Genomic DNA, 10,399 nt, shown 5'->3' with positions numbered 1-10,399 from the left:
GCCTCTGTCTCTCTCTCAATGTAGTCCATACCAGTTCTTTCATAGTCTCAAAGTGTTACCTAATTCTGTGTCAAAATTATGCTTGCATAGTTTGCATGTCTTTATATAATAATATAATAACTGCACGTTTTTAGGATATGGAGAATGCTGTAGACTGCCTTTCTCTTGCCTACATGCTGTATCCTTGGTGAAACTCTCGTACAGTTTGGTGTACAACTTTGGTACTAGTGTGTACAAAATGTTCTGCAATCAAAAATCACACACACAGAAACTGTTGATTACTTTCCAGTATATCTCACACTCAACAGTTGGTGTTAAACTAATCTCTGTTTTTCCAGTGTCAATGTATTATGTCCTGGTTTTAGTTTCAAAGTTTTCCTCAGATTACTAAATGTACATTTTCTAGTATACTAATATATTTTCTTGTGAATTTTACTCTTTATTTTGTCTAACCAAACAGCAGCTAACTCCAGCCATGGTCCTTCTCTTAAAAAAAAAAAAAAAGAAAGAAAAAAGAACAAATCTTAAAATTTTTTAATTTTCCCCAAAATAATGTTACAAATTTATTTTCTTGGAAGGAGTTTGGACATATTTGAAGATTTCTGAGGCTCTTATAAGTAGTAGTTTCTAAGATGTTATCATTATTTGGATTCATTAAATACATATGAGTACATTCAAAATCAAGTTACTTTCATAACAATTTTAACTAGCTGTATTGGGAAACTTTTCAACCAGTTGCACTGGTGTCTCACAGAAATCCTATGTGATGGGGCGCCTGGGTGGCTCAGTTGGTTAAGCAACTGCCTTCGGCTCAGGTCATGATCCTGGGGTCCTGGAATCGAGCCCCATGTAGGGCTCCTTACTCAGCAGGGAGCCCGCTTCTCCCTCTCCCTCTGTTTGCTGCTCTGCCTGCTTGTGCTCTCTCTCTCTCTCTCTCTCTCTCTCTGTCAAATAAATAAATAAAATTTAAAAAAAAAATCCTAGTGATGAAAATGAGGTTCTAAATAAACAAATAAATAAATAATAAAAATAAAGCCCTAAATAAAACATAATCAGTTCTTTCAAGTGAACATCCATTTTTTAAAAAATAAACTTTTTGTCATAGAACAGTTTTAGATTTATAGAAAAATCGCAATGATAATACAGAGTTTCCATATACCCCACACTGCTTCTAGTATTATTAATATATTACAGTAGTATGCTATATTTGTTACAATTAATGAACCCATACTGTGACATTATTAATAAAAATCCATACTCTGGATATCTAATTTTTACCTAATATCTGTTTTTTGGTTCCAGAATCCCATTTACTTCTCAAGTGTCCTCGGGCTTTTCTTGGCTATGACAGATCATCTTTATTTTTTACTAACATCCAAATGTACAGGTGTATTTAGTCACAGCTAACATTAAACCCTTTCAAAAACTGAATAGCTCGTGAACAATATTTCGTCGATTGTAGCCCGACAATATAAACTGACAACTTCAGGGAAGATCAGAGGATGCTTTTCTTAGGAACCTGAGGTATAAAGAAGGTATGCAATTTGCCCAAGGCACACCCTGAGTGACAGAGAGGAGATTTGCGTTTATGTAAGTCTGAATCCAAACACATGCTTTTCCTCTATATTAATCAGCTTTTACAGTGACGATAAAATGATCTCACTATAACTTGTAATACTTCAGTTCAAAGTTGTAAATGCGTGGATAGCTTCTGTCGATCATTCCCTCTTCCCAGAGGTCGTCTATTCCTTCACATGCTTTGTAGGACACCACTCCTCGGTTTTCCTCTTGGCTCACTAGCAACTCTTTCTGTCTTCCAAACTTTTTGTTCTCGGAAGGTCCCAGGCTTTAGTACCTTGACTTATTCATATTAAACACTCATTCCTTTGGGGGACTGCCTGCCATCTTTTGGCTTTAAAATGATTTGTGGACTAATGGCAACACATTTATATATACATTTTGGAGCTCTGCCCTGAACTCCGGACTTCTAGACTCAAGTGCATACTTAGTATCTCTAGTTGGATGTCCCATAGACAGCTCACATTCAACATGTCTCAAGTTGAACTCCTAACTCTGTCCCCAGCCTCGACAAAATTACTCCATTTTAGTCTTCGTCATATTAATGGCAATTCTGTCTCACAGTTGTTTAGACTCAGGTGCTTAGAATCCTCTTATTTTTCTCTGTACCTCACATCTAAATTATTAGAAAATTGGTTTGGCTCTACCTTCAGACATTTCCAGAATTAGGCCATACCTAAGCATCTCTGCTGCTACAGCTCGCTCCACGGCTAAATGGCTAAAAAACTGGTGACCTAGGGCTATATTTATAATATGACCTAACTTGCAATTTGAAAATGAGAAGAGTTTTGTAACTGACAGGCCCAGGATACATGAATTGAGATTCTTAGCAATGGAGACAACCATGAACACAGCAAACAGGAAGAGGGGTAATTTAGGAGACAGAAACTATTTAAAATTAATGTTTTAATTGTTTGAAGTTGATTATGACATACTTTTTTTTTTTTTTACAGGAAAATTTATTTATTGAACAAGACATTAAAAACTGGCATCATGGAGAGGATGTTGGAATGTTTTTATGCCAGCTCAGATTTCAAAAATGAATAGAGGTGGAGGCCTAGTCAATAAGGTTTTTTTCTCAGTTATCTCAGTGGGCATCCTTCTGTCTACATCCCACAGTAGCTACCACAAGCCATCATTGAGAGATACTTCTTGATGTTTCTCTTCAGGGTCTCATGCAGTGATCACCTTCTCTTCTTCTGGAGGCTTGAAGCTTTGTGATATATGGTCAGTTATCACTTGAATGCCTTCATCTGGATTAAAACCCTGATGATACTGATTACCGGGTAACCTCAAGGTTATGTCAAGCTCAAGGATTCTAACTCTGACTATCCAACTATACCCCAACTTTAAATGGAAAATTATAAAATGTTTTAGTAGAAGGGAATGCAGAATGTTATTGAGCAGAGGATTAATCATTAGAAAGGCAGTGCTCAAAAGGAAGTTAAAGAGGGAGAAGAATTATGGGCAAGGCAAGTTTTAAAAACCCAGGCCTTAAAGGTTTCTGTCACTTAAGCTTAGTGCCTATAAAGTTAGAGATAATTTCTTAGGGAGACAAACCATAAGTGACTCTTAATCTCACAAAACAAACTGAGGGTTAATGGGGGGAGGGGGGTTGGGGGGGTGATTATTACATACTTTTAGATTATCAGCTAGGATTTCGTTTACATGTCCATATAAAATATTACAACTCACATGTTTTCCTTAAACTCAGCAAAATGTAGAAGGTGTCCTGACTTAGAGCAAGTCCGCACCATTCAGGGGTTTAAATAAGTGATTTTTCTAATGTAGAAATGACCCCCTTTAACCCTAGCTAGTGATAACATAGATTTGGGGTCAGAGGAATAAATGTCTTACAGAGAGAAGGGTGATACCTGTCAAGCAGAAATTGTAACAACAAGTAGTTTAACATGGCACTGGTAGCAAAACAGAAATATCTTGGCCCAAGTCAATGGTTATCATTTCGTTCAGCACGGGAAGCCACTAGAATGGTGGCTGAGGTTACTGAAGTTGTGAGGCCTCATCTGGTTAGTTCTGCAAGAGAACATTAATAGGACCCAAGGAGATTAGTCAGCCATAATTGGTCCCTGCTTAAAAGAAGGACTTAAAGATGCTGGAGCCTCTATGATTCCACTGATGCGTGCTCATGTTTAATTGTTCTTTTAATGCTTCTGAAGAGGGGTGTTGGGAAAACCCATGTTATGTTAGTACTGACATTTGTATCAGCATCTCACTTTTTCTGTTGTGTCTTTGAAGAAATCACAAAAACTGTAAAGCCAATTATGTGTTTCCCTATCTCTAAACAAGACCAGCTGAATCATTTCAGACAGAATGTAAATATATTCTAAAAAGAATCCTAAGTAAGCGATTCCATCCTGGACAACCATGACATCATATAATAGAAACTTAATAAATATTGAATGATTCATAACCAACAAACTTCAACATCAGGAAATGTTTCCTCATTGCTATCTTAGTCTCTCCTATGTTATTTTCTCATATTATGATCTCAGTAAATGTAGAGAATAGCTAGCCATCAATCTCTGCATAATATCTGTTCTGTACATGAAGACTATTATTAAATTTCCTTCATGATCCTCAAACCTTCTTAGCCTTCTCTTCTGTAAGCTAAATAATTCATTTCCCTTTTTATTTTAGTCTTGTCTGAGTTTCTTGCATCAGTCAGGAGGAGGAGTCACAGGGGATTTTAAACCCAATATTCCTTAAGTATGTTAAGAGTAATGAGAAAACGGCATGATAACCAACAGAAATTTTCAAAGAAATTGCCAACATCTGAATAAAAATGTTATAATTCAAGTTTTCTGCAAGACACGGAAGGAAAGAGGCTCAATGAGGGAGAATAAATGGTTTGTGCTTAGTCTATATTCTTTAAATACATATGCCCCAGTTCCACAGTTCCTCAGCACTCCTAAAATCTTAGGTTCCTCTTTAATACTTGCTAATGGGTACACTCTATAAAATGACAAATGCTTTGGAATCTTCTTTGTATAAACAATTCTTCCCTGAAGACTAGAGAGAAGAAAAAATAGTTCATAAATTCCTGATGGCCTCAGAGAAGAGAAATCTTGAATTCCATTCAGAGAAGTTAAATATAAAGAATGCAAGCTCTTTATCAGTCTGACATTCACATTCAAAGGAGCAAGACATGTAAATTATTTACTTATGAAAAAAAGTTCTGCTACTGAATTTTGCCCAACATTCCAGTCTCTTATAATACAAGAGAAGGACATCCTGAGCTGGTTTGTGTCATGATGCAATGGTTTCAAGGGAAGTTAATTGTCTTTTCCTCCAAGGGACTGAGAAGAAACCGCTGACATGGCTGAGCTAGTTCCAGAGTGGATACGGAAGCCTGGACAGCTACAACTTCATCTCTGTTTTCATGAAAGAGTAGTACCATCACATGAGAATATCACTAATCAGTCCTCAGATGCTAAGGCGTTCACCTGTCATGGGATTACTCCTAAATATGTTATTTGGATCAAATGTAATAGAGATAGCAATCTCATATCCCTTTCAGACAAAAAGATAAAACTTGGAAAGTTTACCCAGGAGACCTGTCATCATTACAATGAAATACAAATAATAAAACTCAGTCATTTGCCTTAACTGAAATCCACTGTTAGCCTTTATTTACCATGGCGACTAAAAACAAGGCATTGCCACAAACAAAGTGGCCGTTTAAAAAATGAGAAATACACGTTGAAGTCAACAGTTTCTTAAAATCTGGAGAGGACCTTTCCCTGTGTTGGGTAGGAGGGCCTGTGTCTGCTTGGGCAGGCATATGAAAACAGCAGAGCCATCCTGTGGGAGTCTGTATATGGGACGACCTGTTATCATTCTACATCATCTTATTCATATATTTGGATAGTGGATAGTATCACAGTTCCTTGAGGCATGCGAGTAGCATGAAAGCACGTCCAGGTGGCCGACTTGGAGGTGCTGGACTGCTGGAAGGACACATGGAAGCTGTGCGGACCCGGATAGTCGGTGTTGGAGGGGATAGTCGGTGTTGGAGGGGATGGCCGGGGACGGAGAGAGGGCATCGAAGGTGGAGCTGGGCTGCGCGTACAGCGATGGCGCCGTGACGCTGTTCTGCGCGTGGTCTGTGTTGTAGGGGCTGGTGGACGAGGAGCTGTTCTGGATCTGCTGGTCCATGCTGTTCAGGAGCCCCAGGTTCGTGTACTGTGGCCACATGGGGTCACTGAGGTCTGAGTCCTGCATGCGGATACAGTCCATGCTAATCTCAATCTTGTTTCTTGTACCACTTTCTGATGGCTCATCCACAAAGTTCAAGTCAATGGGCTGAACAGAACATATGGGCTGTTCCAGAAAATCCCAGATATGCTGGAAGACCTCTGGACTGAGGAATTCATTTGTCTGTGTGCTCTGTGACATAGTGGATCGGTAATAACTTTCTTTCCAAGAGAAATGAGCTGGGGTTTCTACAAAAAAAAGTTTCTACTTTTTTTTTTTTTTTTCAGAATGCAAAACTTTATTATTAACTGGTTTCAACAAAAGAAACGAGTGGATACACGTAGAAACATGGACAGCATCTCCCCCAACAGCAGGCAGGATGGGGAAGCAGGCAGGTGGGGGAGGCCTAGGGAATTCTCCTCTGCCCAGCAGAAGTGGAATCCCAGGGAAAGGGTCAGGTTCCCTCCATCCAGCCTCATTCAGAGAAGCCCAGGACAGCAGCTGAGGGCAGGGGCGGAACAGCCAGGGGCCAGGCCTGGGGGAAGGTGTACAGAGTAGTCCTTGGCTGACATCACCAGGGGGGCGTCATGGGCTGAGGGTTCTGCAGATATGACATCACCACGGCAGAGATGGACAGCATGAAGCTACTCATCATCTGTTTAGTGTCCTCAGAGCTCCGGGAGTTGGCAAAGCTGATGAAGGAGCAGTAGACAGCGACCCAAGCGCACCACTTCAGCTTGAGCATGAGGCCGCACATGCTGAAGATCATGCCGATCAGGTTCATGTAGTCCGGCGTCGGGTCGTCCAAGGCCGGGTTACACTCGCTCGGCGGAGTGTATCTCTTTGGAGATAGAGCCAAACAAAACCCATTGACTCAAATGGTCTGTATGCATCTCAATTTTAATTTTTGTCTTTGTTTGCAGTCTGACTTCAAGAGTGATACTCAATCAAGGTTTTGAGGAAATTTTGCAATATTGTTATTAGAGAGACACTGAATGGATAACTGGTTTTCTGCAAAGCATGTTTTCCCTAAGGACTACACTCACGCTAGTTAATCAACTGGCAAACAAGACACCTAGGGTTATCTCTTTACCGCCCTATTTGCCCCATCAATAATGTACAGACTGTCATTAAGAAGTCATTTCTCCCTTCTGGGCTGAATTTTGAGAGGTGCATCATGTGGGAAAAAAATAGGAGTTATTAGTGTGAAAACTATGGGTCACAATGTAATCTCAGATACATGCTGTGCTATTCCGCAGACAGTCCATCAAGATATGTTCCAAGGCATGCACCAGCGCATATAAAAATATATAGGCTGAGACCACCAAACTCATTTCATTAGGACCTTCCAAGGTTAACATTATAATCATGCTTCAGGGCATAAACCAATCACCAGCTGAGCTCCGAAAGACATTTTTACTTCTGTGGGAAGACTGTCCCCAGTGGGTTAGTTGCAGTACAAGAACATTTTACCTTTTGCAAATATTTCTGTAGCCATACCAAAATGTCTCTCTTATCTTTTTTTTTTAATCTTACAAATTAAAGCTCAAATCATCAAGCAATACTGGCTTTAAATAATTCCAACCTGAGGGGCACCTGGGTGGCTCAGTGGGTTAAAGCCTCTGCCTTCGGCTCAGGTCATGGTCCCAGTGTCCTGGGATCAAGCCCCACATCGGGCTCTGTGCTCTGCGGGGAGCCTGCTTCCACCTCTCTCTCTATCTGTCTGTCTCTCTGCCTACTTGTGATCTCTGTCTGTCAAATAAATAAATAAAATCTTAAAAATAAATAAATAAATAAAAAATAAAAAAATAATTCCAACCTGAGGCTTTTTTCTTTTTCTTTTTTTTTGGTTATTGTTTCCTACATTTCCAGTTAGTAATGTATATTTTGTTGGTGTATTTGTTTTATTTGCTAATAAATTTACATGAGAACTATGTTATAGGATTCATTATAAGCATCTCATATTGGAAAGTTTCTTTACGAACACCACAAGTACTATCAGTAGTTATATTAGAATGTGACAGATAAAATAAGATTTTATTTATTTATTTGAGAGAGAGAGAGCATGAGTAGAGGTTGGGGAGAGGAAGAAGGAGAGGCAGACTCCCCGCTGATCAGGGAGCTCAACCTGAGGCTCAATCCTAGGACCCTAGGATCATGATCTGAGTCTAAGGCAGATGCTTAACCGACTAAGCCACACAGGTGTCCCTAGAATGTAATGGTTTCTATTGCCCAGAATGGTGTCTGATGTTTAGCACCAAAGGCTGGATACTGCTTTAGGGTGGTAGATCTCTGATGATTCTGGTCACTCACCTGTTCAACAGCGTAAAAGACACACGTGTGATCCCCATCATTAGTTCCTGCTTATGGCACCTTGCACAGCGGTGTGTGCATTGAAGTCCTTCTTGTAGTAATACCCTCCAAATATTCAGCTCCCATTCATTACAGAAGTATTCCCAAGAAGGGAGGTGAGGGAACAAGAGTTTTGGCTCCACATACAGTAAGACAGTAGAGAGAAGGGATTTGAACATTAGCATGCCCTGCTGGTGCTCTTTTAATAGGATTTGCCTAGAATTTCCTGCTCATCACTTGTTCCTGTTGATAGGTGTCTTCTTTCTTCTCAGTCTAGAACATAGAAATTATTAGATACATTCAGAAAAAGTTAATGACTCTTCACCAGTGATTTCTGATCTGCCAGTAATGCTATCACTGAGAAGTCATAGCCCTTACATTTGCTTTTTAACTATGTAGGAGATGTTATATACCTCCACAGAACCTGCTTTTGTGTTTCACCAGCTTGAAAAATCACCTAGAGCCCTGTAGTTAATGACATCAGCAGAGTCTATCTGCTGAGGCAGTAAAGCTTTGACCCAGATCGCCTGGATTCAAAACCCACCTTCACCACTTAATTAGACAATTAGTTAACTTTTCTTTGCTTCAGTTCCCATCCCCCCACCTGCCACATTTGGGGGTCAAGCATGAGATCAGTGTAAGGATTACATGAGTTCATTCAGAACCGTTCCTGGCATATACTAGATACTCAATAAGAATTTATTGAATAAATCCATGTAAAGTGCCTATAGTAAATAGCTCATTTATTTTTCTACCTTTTTTTTATCATTATATTAGTAATCTTGGCCTTATTTGGAGATAGAGCCGAACAAAAGTTACCACTCTGATTGACAAATCCTGTCTTGGGCAGTACACATCAGGCATCCTAGAATTTCAGAGCAGGAAGGTTCCTTTAGGGGGAGAATGTCAAATTGCCTAAAACTAATTTACTTAAAATCAATTGGTATAATAATCAATTTGCCTAAGGACACATTCATCTAAAATGTTCATTTATCAAATATACAACTTTTCATTTGTTCTAAAATATTGTTCTCTTAGAGGCATTTCCATAAACTCTCATAGTAACTATTTTGCCTACTATTGAGGGTTTCCAAGACATTTCACCTAAGACAAAGTTTTAAAATAGGTTAAAAAAAATACACAAGACCTCAAAAGTGCTTAGAGTAGCATCTTTGTATATATGAAATGCTAATCTATGACGGATTTTTATTAGGAATATGATTATTAGGCTAATGGGTGCTTTGGAGGCTTAGACATTAGAAGAATTGGTTTTAGGTGAACAGACCACAGATCCCTTAAAGGGTCGGGGTGTGAGAGCAGCAGCCGCAGTTTGTGCTCCTGTCATTTTGGTGACTTCTCTCTGTGACTCGACTCAGCTCTGTCTTGACCTGCTGCCAGATCTAGCCTGACAGTTTTCAACTTTAGATCCATGACAAATTTCCAGATCTAGAGCCTGCTTGCCCACCTTGGTTGACCCTATGACAAAGTAGCAAATCTATATCCACACAGACTTGACATGGCTACAGAAATCCATTTTGCCCTTCTATGAACTCACAATGGTATACATAATTTAATAGAACAGCTTTTCATTTTACTTGTTTTGATAATATATATGTTACAGTACCTATCTCCTCTGATAATAGGTATTTTTATCATCTGTTCTCCTTAAAAATAGGAAAAGGTAGTTAGAAGGCAGAGGTATGCAGAGCATGCCTAAGAAAGGCGTGTATGAAAGACTATTCCAAAAGTATGGGGGATACATATAGTTTCCACAAAAAGGAATCCTGAGATGTGTGTGAACTCACGGTACCTCTTCTAGTGTGTTGGTTAACACACTAACCCCTACTTTGAAATCAGTTTTACTTTCATTGATTCCAGCTCTTATGGGGAAAACTCAGTTCTCTGCCATTGCTACTTCATAAAATTCTTCTCCAACTGTACAAGTACTACAAAAAGCAAGGAATTGATGCTTTAATGAGAATTAATACATTTTTTTCTGAACTCCACATGTAAAGTAGAACATGCAAGGTGCCCAGAGCTTGTTGAAAGTTCTGTCTGCCTGTTTCATGATGTGAGTGTGTCCGTCATGTCATGTAGTCACGAGTAGTGTGGAAAGTGACATCTGCCAGCCAGTAATGGTGGTCATACCTCACTGCTGCTCCAACTGCTCACAGTCCGGTTCAGCCTGCCACCCTGAGCTCCAGCCAGCTGTCAGGACTGTCACAGCTGCCATCTTATTTACTGCCATAAGCTT

At 39.6% G+C, this 10,399-nt stretch overlaps 1 protein-coding gene across 1 annotated transcript in view; it reads right to left on the bottom strand.

Annotated features, from left to right (window-relative positions):
* Nucleotides 1–6,065: 6,065 nt before the first annotated feature.
* LOC111152751 (protein Asterix-like) overlaps nucleotides 6,066–10,399 on the bottom strand; it is a 100,687-nt gene continuing 96,353 nt past the window's right edge. Inside the window, exon 2 of the mRNA XM_022511354.1 lies at nucleotides 6,066–6,634. Within this exon, the coding sequence (XP_022367062.1) occupies nucleotides 6,365–6,634 (270 nt within the window). The 3' untranslated portion in view covers nucleotides 6,066–6,364. The remainder of the gene's footprint in view (nucleotides 6,635–10,399) is intronic.

This window comes from Enhydra lutris, unplaced genomic scaffold (genome assembly GCF_002288905.1).
Source record: "Enhydra lutris kenyoni isolate GAN:26980312 unplaced genomic scaffold, ASM228890v2 scaffoldscaffold3, whole genome shotgun sequence".
Classification (NCBI taxonomy): domain Eukaryota; kingdom Metazoa; phylum Chordata; class Mammalia; order Carnivora; family Mustelidae; genus Enhydra; species Enhydra lutris.
Note: the sequence above shows the minus strand (reverse complement) of the source record. Positions and strands in the feature narration are given on the sequence as shown.